The 16,888-nt window shown below is 49.6% G+C and overlaps 1 protein-coding gene across 1 annotated transcript; it reads left to right on the top strand.

Annotated features, from left to right (window-relative positions):
* The first annotated feature begins 4,155 nt into the window (after window positions 1-4,155).
* Window positions 4,156-10,682, top strand: golph3a (golgi phosphoprotein 3a). The gene is made up of 4 exons (XM_053871890.1): window positions 4,156-4,586; window positions 6,719-6,850; window positions 7,895-8,009; window positions 8,801-10,682. Exons 1-4 carry the CDS (start codon window positions 4,383-4,385, stop codon window positions 9,223-9,225), a joined length of 876 nt encoding a protein of 291 aa, XP_053727865.1. The 5' UTR covers window positions 4,156-4,382; the 3' UTR covers window positions 9,226-10,682.
* The last annotated feature ends 6,206 nt before the right edge of the window (window positions 10,683-16,888 follow it).

Genomic DNA, 16,888 nt, shown 5'->3' on the forward strand with positions numbered 1-16,888 from the left:
TTTTGCAAAATGTAAACCGTTCGTTTGCCTTGCTGGCTCGGTCAAGACTGCAGATTTCTTTTCTTGACCTGCTGGGACCCTGGTCCACACACGTGTGCGGCCCTTCAGGACCCTGGCACTGTGTGCTCTAAAATGTTGATCTGCTTGGCATCTTGATCATGGTCCAGCAACATTACAGCCCCTTCAGTCAGGAAAAGTGATCTGGATTTTGACTTTAAATCCAGCTTCATAAGGCAGGGGATCTGACATAGTTGCATCGCTATTAATATTAAGAACAGCATTGACAATAATGAGTTTCCTCCAATAAAGACACCAGAGTCTGGAAACTTTCTTCTGCTGAAAAGTATATCTGTGATGAGACAGTGATGTCATTAAACTGCTTGCTTAAAACAAAATGGGGTGGAAAAAATAAACCAAGCAAACCAGGTGTTTGAGTGTAGAAAAATGAACAAACCTGTTGGAGTTGGTATCAACTTCGCCTAAATTTGCTTAACTTGAGAAACCAACACTAGAACTTTCCGTGAGGGTCCACACGTGCAGGACATGCGTGAGTGTTTACCGTGATTTGCAGAACTCCAATGAGGGTTTTGATCTCACTGAAGTAGCTGCCAAATGCAATCCTTTTTTTCTGAACTTTTTTTCTCTGTTTTTTTTTTGGGGCAACCACACTATGCAGAACTCAAATATATAAATTTTGAGAGGATACATTCCAACACGTTGGGCTCATTTTCCATTCACGACTCAAGGCATCCATGAGAAGTGATTGAAGTGACCCTGTTGGTCTGGACATCATCTGGCAGCCTTGACATTCCGGTGCAAGACAGCTTGGTGCCCCTCTGGAGTAGCTAGTACTCCAGTAGTGGGGTCTCCTCACCGAGCCGTTCCGAGGGTGTGATACTTCTACTTCGATATCCAGCATGAGAGCACTCTGAAGGCAGTCGTCCTCCCGGACGGAAAGAGAAGCAGGTCTCCGTCCACCACATTCCTCCGACTCCTCTCTCCCTGGCAGCAGCTCCAGCTGCGACTGTGAAACACATTCGACCCTACCTGTCCATGAAGCGTATTCGAGTGTGTGTGACTGAACATTCCTCTGCCACTCAAACATCTGGCTGCACAGAACAGACTGTGTAGTGAAGATATCATCAGAGAGTGTGGTGCGCAGCAGCTGGTGACAGCTGGGGAATGCTCACCATAGACGTCGCTCTTGGTGGAGCTGGAGAATTCATCAGGTCAGGAGGAGGCTGAGACAATGACTGGACGACTGGAGGAACAGAAGGAGCACAAGCTGAGGAAGAGGAGCATGTCGCTGGATTTGGTATGTTGCATGTTATCTGTTTTTGGATTGAATTTTTGGGAAGAGAGTCTGGACCATGGGTCTCAAACTTGTGGCAGTGGGTGCAGTTCTGCGGGCCGCCTCTAGGTGTCCAATTGCAGCACGGCTGTGGCCCCAACAGGGCACTCCTTCAGGCAATATGGTTTGAACTCCTATTGATGACGTATGAAGTTAACCTCTTAACTAATGCTGTAGTTATGTGTTTTGGGGAAGTTTGGTGGTTGTAGCTGCCATGGATTTTGTGATACTAGTCCATAAACATTCATCACACCTGCTTCGTCGGCCACATGACAATTGCAACTGAGGGTAATGTCACTTTCATCGACAGCTAAAGCAAGTGCTTTTATATCACAGTGAAAAACCACAGAAACACTGATGTTCCACGTATTGCAGAACTGACAACACAGCTACCTTGACCTTGACCTCGGGCCATCAACATACTGCAAATATTACTGTAAGTGAATGTAACACCACAGTTAGATGACATTCCTGAAAAATCCTAACAGGAGTGCCTTTCAGCCCTGCAGTGCATGCTGGGATGCCTCAAGACCAGGGGCTCTGGACCTTTCTGATCTGGGGGCCCACCTTTCCCAGAACAGATGGACCCGGGGCCCATTCAAGTCAGCGAACTGATTCAACACTCTTGGTTTCATTTGTGATCGATAATCATATCTAATCTATTCACACGTAAACAAACCAAAGCCTTGTGAAATGACATGAAACCTTGTGATCATCTCAAAGATATTTGTCATGGAAAAGTCCAACCAGCAGCAGAACCAGGTGCAAGTCATGTTCATCACATTTACTAAAGAAAAAAGAAAAAAAATACAATTGATGCAAACTGTTGAGAGAATTGGAATAAAATAAATACAATAAAACCATGTGTCAATATCATCCATTTTATTTAAACCCCATGGAAGATGTAAGTGTCAAGTGTAAATAAAAGGTGCTTTCATGATTTTTAACAGGCGCTTTCATCAACAGTGTTTACTGTCGGAGGTGACATCACTTCCTTTATCATTTTTTCTTTTCAAGAACTTCTCCATAGTTGAAACATGCAAAACATGTGGTTCACACTTCAGTGGATATAGAACCCGCATTTGTAATGCTATAAACTCACACTCACTGTTTATGATCTTAATGACAGAAGGAAATTAGACGTGATGAGCGGCAGAAACCCTCTGTCCCGGGGTCTGCGGCCCAGTCTGGCCCCTCGGGTTCAGACCCCTGATCTCAACGTAAGGTTTTCAGGATGAATGACAGCCGTCGACCAACAACACACACGGTTTGTGAGGACGAGACCAGGCGAAGGTCTGGTGAGGAGCAGCAGCACCTGACCCCACCCTCACTTGCTCTTGGGTCTCCCTCAAGATGACAGACGCCTGTCTCATCGCAACAGCACGAGCTTCACCCATCAAAGCTTGTTCCCCCAGCTGCACCAGCTCAGGCGGGTGTGGAGGGAGTGACGCTGGTGAGGAAGAGCAAAGACCTGGGTGAGGCGAACACACCCTGAAACCACTCTTGATTTCAGGTGTGCGTGTTGACTGAGGATTACGGTGAATTACTGAGAAGATGATGTTTGGCTGCAGCACTGAGGAACACGGCTGAAGTGGGGCAGGTTTTGTCATGTCCATTACTGAGCAGTGGTGTTTCTCTTTTCAGTCCTCGGCACAAGCTGTTGGGAGGCCCTCAGCATCATGAACGGCTCTGCTGACCTGTGCTGTGCTGACCTCTGCTGGTCAAGTGACGCACAGCTGACAGCGAGTGAAATTCATTGTGGGAGCCCGTGTGACGTCATCCGCTCGTCACATGGCTGGAGAACGTCCCGAGAGTTCTGATGTCAGAAGTAATCAAATGAAGTGAATCAAAAACACAGTGCTGTGTGACCATTATGAAGGATGTGAACCCTGGGTGACATGATGTCAATGTTGCATACTCAGCGGGATGATAGTGTCACGTAGATAGAGAGAATTAGAATGAAAAAGAAAGGTGTCTGGTGGGAAATTGACCCGAGTCACTGGCACAATCACATATTTCCTTTCTAATATTCTGTTTTCCTTTATTTTCTAAGCGGACTCAGGACAACATTTGTCACCTCTTTTCCATGACACTTGTTTAATATAAATGAATAAAGCGTAGGTGTAACTCCCTTGGGTTAAAAAAACCCCAAACAAATAAATATTGGAAACAATGTGAATTAATTTTCAGGGGATTTAAAGGGTTCCTTGAAAACTATTCTATTCCTTTTTTGCTAAAATATATAAATGAAAATAAGGAGGAAACCATGCTCTCTTTGTGACCTGGAATTGCACTTTGCATGGACAAGGACCAGCAGAAACTATTGAAGAAAAAGCCTTTTCTCCCAGTGAGGAGTTTCAAGCTTTGCATTGCATTAAATGATGGATGAGCATCCACCCATGAGTGAAGAACGGGGGGACGCACACACGCCAGAGTAGCCTGAATCTCCTTTCAGATTGACTTTTATATTCCATGAGTGTGAGAAACAGTTTGCTGTGGTTGGAAGGCAGAACCATTGAGCTCCTCGTCCTACACCGAGGAGTCACACAGCATACTTTTATTCCCATATTGTTCCTCATCAGCTTTTTTCTAAAGGTAAAACTCTGTTTTAATAAACAATATATTGATCTTGTCACATTTTCCAACCTCATTAAGGTATTTCCACGCGCTTTTCCTTCTTATGTTAAGATATGGTATAAACTGGAGTGGTCAAGCATTTGAAGTCACAATAACATGTTGATGTCTGTCGAACTTAGGACTTCAGCGCGAGCCGGGTTTCGAACCGTCAGGTGCCTCAAGCGTCTCGGTGGAGAAAATGCGCCGCCATATTGCCACTGCCGCGCGCTGCAGCCCGGACCGAGTCCCGGAGAGTCGTCGGTCCAAAGTCCACTGTAGACAGCGCGGAGCGGTTACACGGGACCAGCGCCGATGGCTTTATGTTTGTAGCTGCTGCTGAGGATTTGCGAACGTGTCGGGCGCCGGTGTCCGGGCCAGTGGCGCTCGTCTTTGTTGGGCTAACACACTAGCCACCATGACGTCTCTGACTCAGCGGAGCTCGGGCCTAGTCCAGCGGCGCGCCGACGCCTCCCGCGCCGACAAGCAACGAGCCTGCGACCGGGAGGAGGACGAGCCCCGGCGTGAAGAGGAGCAGGACGCCGACGATGCCGGAGACTCGAAGGAAACGCGACTGACTCTGATGGAGGAGGTTCTGCTGTTGGGGCTGAAGGACCGAGAGGTAAACAGGAGGCTGTCGAGCAGGAAATACACATGACGGAGGCGGTGGAGCCGAGACAACAAGCGGTCAACAAAGCAGGGAATACCCCGGCAGCTATCGAGTCCGGAGACACCGTGTGTTGATGTGAGAGTGGCGCTGAGAAATGGCAGAGCCTTGTTAGCTTCGCTGTAACCTCCGCTCCAGAGGCGAAGGTGGTCCGTGTTGTCACTCGTCTGGAGAGGACATGCACTGCTCAGTTAGCACAGGATGCTAATCCAGAGTGACCGTTCACACTAAACACAACTCGTTTGGGATGGTCTTTTTCTTCTGAGACGATAGTGTTGCCGGGTTTATTGAAATATGCCGGCTCAATAGGCGTCTCTGATCGAACCTTACTGGAAACAACACCGCTAACTTCGAGGTTGACAGTGAAAGAAGATGCAATCTGTGGTAAAATATTGATAAAACGCTGCTCCTCTGACGCCACGTTGAGGCGTCGGGCTGTCGCCAAGTCTCGCGAGACAAATAAGCTGCCGCGCCACAACAGCCAACATCTGTTTGGTCGTGGAGCGCTCGTTTTCCCGTCCTTTAACTTCTCTGTCCAGCCCAGCAGAGGGCGGGATCATTGGATGGAGGAAAGTATGTGCAGTTATAAACAAAAAAGGTCATTCAAGAAGGCACGGGAGGTGGTTGGTGTTTCTAAATTGTAGGGTGGTGTGGGTCTGACTGTGATCTCGTCAGTTTTAGTCTCCGATTGAATTCAGTTTTTCCCCTGTCATCCCCAAACGTGGAGGTTAGACACCGTCTTGACCTACTGTGACCTATGGGAGCAGCCATGGAACCGGTTTGTCTGAGTCACTTGCACCCAAGCTCTTTGTCTTGGCTATCGGCCAGTTATTCTGTGAGCTAAACTACGGCACTGGGTTAGATCTTTTGAACACACGTTCACAAGGCATGAAGTCAACATTCTACACTGATAACAGGTTTCCATAATAGTTAAGGTCAGCCGGTCATCTCATGTCATCATCACCTGTAGGCCTGGCCTGCGGAGGAAGCAGTGTCCATATGATGATTGTATCAGATTTCGTGTTGGTTGCACTTCAGATTGACTTATTGCTTGTGTTCAGTGAGTAATGCAGAAGGCAAATCAAACGCCTCTTAACTTGAAACCTCCTGAGGCAAATCCAAATTTGAACTGTATTTCAGCAAACATTGCTCATTGTTTGAGCCTAATTTCAATGTTTGAGTGTAGTGCGTGACACATGGTACCAGACTGGGCAACGCTTGAATTGACACTGTGAGTCTCCTCAGGCATTTGTCGGCATGTTGGAAAGCCCTCACAGGTTTGTTCTTTCTTCACTTGAATTCCATTCTGTAAAAGTTTCCATCTGAAGTTCACTTGTCCCATGCTGTTGAATGCAACCACAAGTCACTGAACACACCACTCCGGTGTGTGTCAACATGTACCTGTGAAAGTCGACAGAGTGGAGAAGTTTCTAGTTTCTCCTTTGGCCGTTTCCTGTACATTGTACTGGTTTATGTTAATGATTGCTTTAACAGTTGATATTGGGTTGGCACTGCGCTGAGTTGTGTTGATTATATTAGGGACCGTCCTGAAATTGATCAACTTTTCCAAATCAAATAGACTATTATGTCCTTTTTGTTATCTCCAACAAGGATTGTTTGTCACTCTGTTGGCAAAATAACTGGAAGCTATGGGCGAATGTCATCAACATTTTAACATAAGAATGACCCAGGGGTCGGAATTGAATGGTGAGACAGTAAAAGAACCCATCTCCAGAAGAGGAGCGTCACTCCTCTCCTTCAGTCTTCTGGAGGATCTGACGTGTCCACAGCGTGGAAGCTCAGAGCTGCTGGCAGGGAAATGTTTTTGAATGAGTATCACAATATTTCATGACACCAATCATGTCCAAGTACCACCTGGATGGTTGGCGCTGCGGTGTCCAGCCCTCCAGTGTCTTCTGCTTCTATATTTCAGAAAATTGCTTTGTGAATGAACCCGACTGGGTTTTGTTGCCGTCTCAAGTCCGGTGAATGGTGGCACCAGCTGATGCAACCGCCACTCCATCTCTCTCCAAACTTGGTCGTCTTCTTCTTCCTGTCCTCTGCTAATATTGCTCGTCTCTGTTTAGGGCTACACTTCCTTCTGGAATGACTGCATTTCCTCCGGGCTGCGAGGATGTATGCTGATCGAGCTGGGTCTGCGGGGCCGCCTCCAGCTGGAGGCCTGTGGCATGAGGAGGAAAGGCCTGCTGGCCAGGAAGGTAGGCACCTTCGCCCCCTGAACCTCGTGCTTCTGAGTTGACTGTACGACTTGCTTCTCTGACTTGAGCAAGACGCCACATCGTTTCAGCGCTTCCACTTGTTTCTATGACGTTTGACCGTGTGAGATTTCACCTGTCAGAAGGAGATTGTTCTGCAGATTTGGTCTCATTCAAGCCTCAGTGGTGCGCCATGATCACAAACCCCGTTCTAGTGAGGCCATGTTACATGTGTGAGCGATTGAAACGGCAACGTGCTAAATCATAGCACACACACACACAGTGTCTGTCAGTCACCTTTGGTTCCTCTCAGTATAGGGAGAATGATCTGTGTTTGCTTAAACTTACTGCCTGTCAGGAAACGTAGCCTTTTGACATTGAGGTTGAAGTTGATCAAAACCTCCTACTAATTAAAACAACCCAAGCATTCGTGTATTTTGTTACTCCATTTTGAAGTGGAGGTTGGTTACATTCAAGTCAAACAAGGGTGTCTCTGGTCTCATTTGTTTTTGCAGTTAAAGAAAATCCATCCTGTCTGGTGTGAATTTATTGTGTCTCAAATTCTGTCTCATCTTGCCTCTTAACTCAATGACCTACTGATACTCCATCGTCAAATATGAGTGAGAATTCCTAAATACAACATAAAATAGATGGAAACATATTTTCCTCGAGTCTTCCAGTTTGGAGTGTCTGGGGTTTTTCAACGAGAAATGAGAGAAATGGTGTAACATGATGTCGTCATGACAACTGACTGCATTCACACTGTAAATGATCATCTCTCACTTTATTTTGATTATAAATACTTTATTGTGAAATATCTGGCTGACACATTTGCTGTTAGAATATTTCATACCATGTTAAAAATATGATCAACACCAACTGACTTGCATGACTCAGCACAAACTCGTCATTGCTGGATGAGAGCATGAGCTTGGACTGATCCACACAGCAACCTTGTGCACGAAGGGCAGTGACCCCAGCGCCCTTGCCCGAGTCTGTACCTCGCGCCTCTGCCACGCTGTCACTGATGCTGCTCTTCTCCTGCAGGTGATCTGTAAGTCGGACAGTCCCACGGGTGACGTGCTGCTGGATGAAGCCCTCAAGCATATCAAGAACACCCAACCACCAGAGACGGTGCAGAGCTGGATTGAGCTGCTGAGCGGTGAGTTGTGCAGTGGGCCGTGCACTTCCTGTGTGTTTGACCCTGGGCGGGGTTGGGAACTCGTCTCTCACTGAAGGCCCTTCATCGTCCTGTTGGATGTCATGAGACTCAGAAGCAGAGAGGAGTCGGTCTGCTCTGCACCGTGTCTCTGCCAGGAGCACGAGGCTGGAAACCACTTCCTGTTCACACTACAGAAGTCTGTGCTTGTTCCTGCAGAACAGTGTCCTTCGTGTGGCGCTGTGGTCATAATCTAAAAGGAGCAGTGTTGAACTGTGGTTCAGCTCTAGTTTCTCTTCATGGCTTCACACTCTGACATCACTGTGTGATGTCGTGTGCCTGTGAGGTCCAGGGATAATTCCTCACCAAGTGACTTCAGCTGTGCTGCAGCGCCACCCCAACGCTGGGCTTGGTGACTCGTAATGCTGGCGCCATCTTGACGTCCGTCCCGTGGCTTGTTCTGCTCCTCTTCTGCTGCAGAGCCACAGCTGGAGTTCTGGGTAAAACGTGTGCCACTCTCACCGTGATGAATCAGTGTGCCACTAATGTGATCAGGAAGGAGGTTGGCGTGGAGGCAGGTTCATGAGAAGGAGGTGGTGAGCTGCTGTGGAGCTGGTGACCTGCAGCTCGACAGTGGATCTTCATGACTCTGCTCCACAACACAGTTGGAGTGGAGCAGCTGTGCTGTATCATTGGTTGTTTCCCTCGTCCTGGCCTGGTCCTGACCTGTTGTGTGGGAGTGTCTCCTCTGGCTTCACGTCTCTGAATACAACACCCTGTGCTGCTTTTCTCAGGGGAGACCTGGAACCCTCTGAAGCTGCAGTACCAGCTGCGCAACGTTCGGGAGCGACTGGCCAAAAACCTGGTGGAGAAAGGCGTCCTGACCACGGAGAAGCAGAACTTCCTGCTCTTCGACATGACCACGCACCCGCTGACCAACAACAACATCAAGCAGCGGCTCATCAAGAAGGTGCAGGACGGCGTGCTGGACAAGTGGGTCAACGACCCGGGCCGCATGGACAAACGGCTGCTGGCGCTCATCTTCCTGGCCCACTCCTCCGACGTGCTGGAGAACGCCTTCGCGCCGCTGCTGGACGACCAGTACGACCTGGCCATGAAGAGAGTCAGGCAGCTGCTGGATCTGGAGCCCGAGGAGGAGAGCCTGAAGGGCGGCGCCAACGAGCTGCTGTGGGCCGTGGTGGCAGCCTTCACCAAATAACAGCCAGGACTCGCGATCAAGAGAGTGACTTGGGGAAGGACCTTCTGGCTGGTGTCCTCCTCGCTGGCCACGTGTCTCCGTACATTATGTCTACTTTTGCAAAAAAAAAAAAAAAAAAACCTGTCTGATCTTAAGTCTCGTGTCTGGCATCGAGGTGGACTGGTGTCTTCTTAACGTTGGGATCTATTTTTCTAAGTGAGAGCGGCAGAGGATCCATGACTGCTCACTCGGCTGCGCACGAAGTGACTGCTGCTGCTGCTGCTGCTGCTGGTCCGGACCGGTCCGGTCCAGTCCAGTCCAGTCCAGTCCAGTCGGCCGTCTACATGATGTGATTTATACCGGATGTGGGGGGGAGGGGAAATGTGAAAAGGTGCACCATTGAAGTCTGAATAAGAACTTTAAATCCACCTGTTCTCTCCTCATTTTTTCCTTCGTCCGTCAGACGGTCGGGTCGGCGCCGTTGACCATCACCGTCCCCTGGGGTCTCTCATACCCACAGAGTAGCTGAGTGTAAAGAGAGTAACATGCAAAATGTTTGTATTCGCCCAGTTCTATGTAGTTAAAGCTTTCAAGATGGCTACCAGAGAAGAGTCAACAAGGACTACAAAAATGTCTGACGCTCGGCTCTGGTTTTAACTGATCAAAATGATTATTATTATTCCTGTCGAGGAACTGCTGATGCCTGTGAGAAAAGACATCTGTCCAATGCAAACATGAAGTTCTGAAATACTATCTTCTGTTGACATGTATAAACTATATGCAGTTACAGGCAGAATGAAATGGTGGTAAATCACAGTGTGCGCCTCAAATACAGGTGCACTGTGGGTAAAGAAAGGAGTTCTAAGAACAGTGGAGCTGAACAAAGAAAAAGGGAGTCTGGAGTAAAGGATCAAAGCACTCATTTACTTGCGGTCAGTAACAAGGTACTTGTACTTCTCCCCCTCTATCAAGACCCTGAACGGACCAGATTCAGATGGTTGGCCTCCGATGAGTCCAGGGGGACAGGGAAGAAACGGAGAGGCTGCCGTCACCTTCGGTGGGGCCTCAGCTTCACTGTCGCGGCTGCCATTTTGCCACGACCCTCATCCTCACCTGGCACCTGCAGGCCCAATGACCCGGCTGATCTGCTCTCAACTTCACCCACTGTTGATGAACATTAATATGTGGCTGACAAAAGTTACTGCTGAAAAAGTCAAAAGGTAAATATTGTGTTCTATGACTGTAGGAGCCGGTTGACTGTTGACACGTCGCCGCTGCGCTTGTACGTCACACGACTGTCCAACAGATGGCGCTGTCACCCCATATATTCAGAACCTATTTGACAGAGCTTTACAGCACATACTTTTCGACGCATAAATCGCACCTGAACCGATCACTTTCATGAATGTTATGGAATAATTACAGTTCACTAGTGATTAAATCACTGCACAGCACTGAACTGAAAAAAAAAACCCTTGGATTGTACGTGATTTGTGTCCTGCATTTGTTGGCTATTATTACGATTATTATTACTATTACTATCATTATGAGCAGTAGTCGTCGTTATGCACATCACACTGTGGTCACCGGGCGCAGGAGCAACAACAGCAGCAGATCAGAACCAGAAGCACCGCGCGGCACCACAGGAGCGGCGGCACCAGCAGCTTCAGGCCCCTGGTGACGCAGGCTGGAGAGAGCAGATTTAGACGTCTGCTAAAGTCAGCCAATACATCAGAATACATTAGTGGGATTGGAGAAGAGCTGGGATTAAATCCGGCTCCTAATCTGATCAAAGCAGTTAGATGGAAGCAGAGCGCAGCGGCGACATGGATGACACGGCACACTCTGCGTGCACGCACGCGCACGCGCGCGCGCGCACACACACACACACACACTTATATATATACATACATATATATATATATATATATATATATATATATATATATATATATATATATATATATATGGAACCTCATAAACCTATAAACTTACATTCCTCGTCTATTTAACACGTAGCAATGTAAATATTGGATGGCATTAAATACAGCAACATGGCTGCTATCATGTTCTGGCACATCTATCCAGAAGACATCATCTCAAGAATGGAATATGTAAATTGTCTTTGGGCTAAAATAGTCCCTCTTTTCCCAGTTCCCTGAAACCAACCCCTGAATCTGGTGACAGGCCAGTTAGCACCCTCCCCTCCATCGCAGGTCACTGAAAAGGTCGCAGTCGAACAAACACTCGCTCTCCTTGGTTTAAATCCCTCCTGCAGCTGAGTCAGTCTGGACTGGGAAAAGAAACATTCCGCTGCGACGGTGGAGCTGTCGAGGTCAATCTCTGCCTCTCGTTTTCAATGACAAGAAAAGGTTTTTGAAAACGAAGTTAAAACAATCAGGTTTGGAATATAATAATAATAATAATAATAATAATAATAATAATAAATGCCTTTGGAGACCCAAAAAACAAATATTGATTCAGAAAAAGAACTATGAATCCCATTAAAATGTTTTCAATACAAAAATGTTATATTTCAAAATGTATTTACAAATTTAAAATTGTATTTTCCCTTACTTCTGTACTTCTTTGGCGTAACCGAACCAAGCTGAGATCACGGCGGGTGGTGGGCGTGGCTACTGTGGATCTGGTGCGTGATGCGATAAATCCCGTCGCTTCCTCACGTGAGATGGCACGTTCTACCACTTCCTCCAAACTGGTTTCTGTCTTGACTGACCACCATCAGCACGAGCGGGAGCTTTACGCCGTCTCCCTGTTTAACACATCCACACCTGGGGTCCCACAAGGGTCTGTTTTAGGACCATATTCACGTTCAACATTCAAGTTTTTTAAACTTAAATATGAGGTGAAAAACAGGGAGAGTGGGAGAGTCACGCTGCTCCTTTTCAGTCTCTGCATGGTGTAAGGAGAAAAAATGGTTTGGTGGAGGTCACTGACCCGGGCCACGGCTGATAAATACCAAACACCCAGATACAAAGGGAGAAACTCTAAGAGCAGAGTTTCCTAGTCGGATTCGTTGACGTCAGCTACAGGCTTCAGGCGTCACGAGTTACATGAGGGAAAACAAGAGCCTAATTCTGATCTGTGTTTCTCACGCTACACCCTCCAAACGGTTCACTTTCACTGCAGCATCCCGCACATGGATCCAGACCCGAGGGCCGCAGACCCGAGGGCCGCCGACTGACGGGGAGTCTGACTCGGAGGTGGCACGATGAGGGGGCCGTCGCTGCTCTGTGTACATTTATTTTCTTACAGTCCCTAATGGAGCTCTGTGGGCGACGGCTGCCGCAAGCCAAGGAGATAGTTGCCATGGCGACCGCCATAAATTAAGGCTCTTAAATGAGCAGCGGGTGGCGGAGGTGGGGGGCGACTCCGCTTGTTTCCCCAGTAAAAGGCACAAATTGACTGATGATCTGACAAAGGAAGTTACTTTTCAGCAGCGCGTCACGTCCCGTGTATAAAGATGCCACAGGTGACGGATGGAGGTGGAGGGCAGAGCAGGGAGAAGGCCTGAAAGGTGGCGCAGCGCTCCGTCATCCCCGCCTCACGTGGGCCTCTCAGGCAGAGGAGGTGGCGAGTTTGCACAGTGCATGACCTTCAAGCTTTCAGGCCCTGTTTGTTTGAGGTGAGAGACGAGGGAGAGTTTACATGAGCTGAAGACGTTCACCTGTCACCTGACACACGCCACGGGGCCGGACTCACCAGGAGAGGGTTGGTCTCACAGAGAGACCTGGCGGATTCACCCGCTACACCAGCTGAAGGGCCAGTCCGAAGGCTCCTGCTCTACAGTCATGAAGGCCTCCACGCGCTGACCTGTCAGAGACCCGTGAAGAAGCTAATGTGGCCATCAATTTAACCTCTGTCCCGCCACAAACCCAGAGGCTCGACCTCCAAGTCTGACATCCAAGAAGAAACAACATGGAGTCAGTGCGATGACGGGTCTCAGCACAGAGGCCCCGCCCCCTCGATCAGCCTCGCTCCCAGGACCTCACATGTTCACGTCGGGATGGTGGACTTCTGTGTCCTATACTGACGCCGAAGGAGCCTTCAGCGCCACCTGTTGACACATTAGGGTTTCATGAGTAAAAACCTTCCCATGGCTCACCTAAGCCCTGTCTTTCTCTTAGCGCTGCCCACGGCCTCAGGATGGGACGCAGAAGTCCACTCTCCCTCGGTGAATATACGAGGCCCTGGAGTGAGGCAGTGCTGCCTCCATGTGTTGCTTCTGTTCCTGCCGGCGCCGGGGTGGGCAGGGTCTCGCTGAGCCTCTCAGCCAGCCACCACTCACTCAACCATCCCAGGCATGAAAACACGGTGACAAGTCCAAGAATCAAGTTGTACTCAACACATTCTTCCTGTTAATTCAAAAGGATTTTCACTCACAACTAGCAGCACCACTCCCTTTTCAAAAACCCATATTTTCCGATGGAATCGGTCACGTTTGGCTTGTTACGCTCCCATGCTAACACCGGCGTCGTTGCTTGTCTCCAGAGGGTTAGCGCCTGCTACAGGCCTGGCGTGTGCGCCGGGCCGTTCTCAGTGGCCATGGCTCCACGCTCGCAGGGAAAATGGCCGCCCAGACGAAGGCAACCAAAGCAGTTTAAATGTGAGCAACAATCTGATCACACATCAGCCTCCGCTGTAATTTCACCTAAAAGACACCTTTATTCCGGCTTCACCCGAGCAGAGCGAGCGGAAGACAGGAGGCTCCCTCGCTCACCGCGGCGCGGGCGCGCCGCTCCGACCCGGCAGAGGTGAGAAATAAGCGTGGCCTCGCTTGGTCTGCGGAGGAGGACGCAGCCTTGGCCGCCGCCCTCGGCTATTCACTCCCTCCCTGGCGGCAGCAGAGTGAGACGTCCATTCAGCTGGGGTGGGGTTCACGGGGATCACTTCTCTCCGCACACAAGCATCGACACTAAGTGGGTCGTCCTCTCTGACTTCTCCAGCACTGATAGGGAGCCGCCGCGCCCCAGTAAAAAGGGTCTCCGTGCCGCCGTCCTCCCGCTGAATCCAAATGTTGTCTTTTATTCCCAAGCCATTAGCAACCTCCCGACACATGCGCTAACAAAATACACGTTTATTTTGCTCCAAATGGGATGAAAACAGCACTTTAAAGCTCTTGGAGACTGAAGTAGCAATTTGGAGGTTTGGTGTTTTGTCCTTCTTTCATCGCATTGATGCGCTCGTGGTCAGGAGGAGAGCTATTCATAAAGCCCGGCACCGTCCACTCACTGGTCCCATTCTTGAATCCAGAGATATCATTTCAGCGCCACTGTGTGTCCGTGTGTGTCTTCACCACGCTCTCCGCATCCGCTAATGGCCAACGCCGAGACCAAAGAGCTGAACACAACATTTGAATATCAGCGTAAAAATAGCTCCTGGTCCTCAGATACGAGGTGAAGCGGCTCACTCGCCCCACTTGGATTTCAGGGTGACGAGGTGCGAAGCAGAGACACTTCCCTCCTGTTGTTGTTCCCAGTGTTTGTCAGCGTCTGAAAGCCTTCACCTTCTCCCAGAGGTCAGCTGTGATTCAGGACCTCACCTCAGACAACCAGCGGGACAGAGAGGACTGCCCGCAGCCCTGAGGGGCTGGTGCCCGAGGACCCTCCTCTGAAAGCAGCCTCCCGCACATGCTGCCCCCTGCTGGCCAGAGTCAGTCCTGACTGGTGCCACGGAAGTGGCTGCCACAGGCTGGTGTTGCTTCGGACCAGATGGGACCAGATGGGTCCTGATGGGACCTGAGGACACTTGACACCCAGATGAACCCAGATGTTGGCGATGACTTCCCTCACACAGCTGAAGCCAGGGAGGTCCCACAGCACTGTCCAGCCACTGTGGAGCCCAACACAAACTCAAACCTATGGACACACACGGGACTCATGCCACGTGAAGAAAGTAAAACAACCGGTTGATCATGTTTTTAGTGTTGCAGTAGCAGCTGATGATAAGAACAGATAGACGTTACCCTTGTGGCTAACTTTAACAACAGTTGGAATATCGTGAGAAATATAGCCGGCGCAGTCGCTAACAGTGGCGCGCGCTAGCTGTGCTCGCACCTGGGAAATGCCCAGTTACGCCCCCTAGTGACGACACCTGACGCAAGCTTTCCCAGTCACACAGTGGGAGAATTCTCAACAGCAGATCCAAGATGGCTGCCCTGAACGTCAACAGGAAGTAGGCGTTTCATCCGGCAGGTTTTCCAGTCGAGGCAGGGCCCGAGTGGATGTGATGACGCGGACCGGACTTTCCTCACTCTGGTGACAGGAAGGCGCTCGGCCACTGGCCGGCAGTCAGCGGATCAGCACACGCCGCCCTCCCAGGCCTCCTGCTCCAGCAGCCATCTTGGTAGTGCTCTTGCTAGTGAGCGCCTCGACTGAGGCGTTTTCCCATCGTCACGCCGCGGTGCTGCTCTGAGCTCTGTCAGTGCAAACCTCCAGCCGCTCAGCAGCGCCGCTGATGTCACTCGATGTAGCTTAAGGTCCCTCTGGGTCTAATCCAACACTTGTTTGTGGCAGCGTGGCACCTGGAGACGAGCACTCTGATGTCAGACATGCTGTTGCCCATGGCTGCTTTCCAGCTCGCCGTCATTCAGGGATCGTGTAAAACAGGCCCCTGCCACCTGAAAGTTTAATGGCGACACGGAGGCAGGCGGGTCCCTGCTTCACCCCCGTCCTCATTCCCATCCCGGACCAGGAGGTGGGCGTGGCCTGCCTGGAGTCTCCACCGCAGGACGGCGACACTCACTTCTAAGTGTCGAAATGATGAAAGCAAGGTGTCGTCTCGCCCCGCATCAAACACTCACACACAGATCGGCTGCTTCTGCCTGACTTCCTCCTCCGCACCACACCAGCGGCTCACACTTAATTATTGAACCGGTGAGGAGCAGCGTGCGTCTGGCTGCTGAGAGGAGCCAGAGCAGCAGCCGCCGCCGCCGCTGGCGAGCTGAGAAGCATCAGTCAGTCGCAACATCACCGCGCCTCGCTGTGGACTGTGTTTAAGCCACTCAAGGTCTTCACAGCGTTTCCTCCAACAGGTCAAGACCAGAGCAAAAATATGAAAACTATTCCCATGACTGTTGTCTAAACCAGCTGTTTTAAGGATTGTTGCTGCCAAAAATCTCTGATTTTGTGGATGATTTGAAAAAAACAATGCAGCGAAAGTTGACATCATTGATGGTTGTGGAACAACATGAGGGGAAATAAGGACCTTGGCAACTGAGCTGGTGAAAAACTAGTGTCACTGCCAAGCCAAACAATTTGCAAGAAACAATGAGTATTTCAAGGGCAAAGAAAACACACACACACACACACACATAAATAAATAACTGTCTATGCTGAATAAAAACTGATGCTAAAATAAGTCCATCTTTTTGATGATAATGTTCCGTGACTAGTTTCTGCGCTGACAGCGTTGTTTTGTTCCGGAGCGGGTCACAAGGGCGGAGCCTGACGGAGGTTTGGATGGGGGCGGAGTCTGAGAGGTAAAGGTGTGTGTGAGCGGCTCATTCAAACAGCAGCTGCTGATGTAGATGGTCAGAAACAGCCTGGAGAGAGATGGATCTGGAGGTCGGCCATGTTGGTTTATCGTGTTCGGCTGACGCTGCACTAGTCACTTCTGCTTCTGCTTCCCTCCATTCTACATTTGCATCATGGGGATTTGGACA

The sequence above is a fragment of the Synchiropus splendidus genome, chromosome 7, assembly GCF_027744825.2.
Source record: "Synchiropus splendidus isolate RoL2022-P1 chromosome 7, RoL_Sspl_1.0, whole genome shotgun sequence".
Lineage (NCBI taxonomy): Eukaryota > Metazoa > Chordata > Actinopteri > Syngnathiformes > Callionymidae > Synchiropus > Synchiropus splendidus.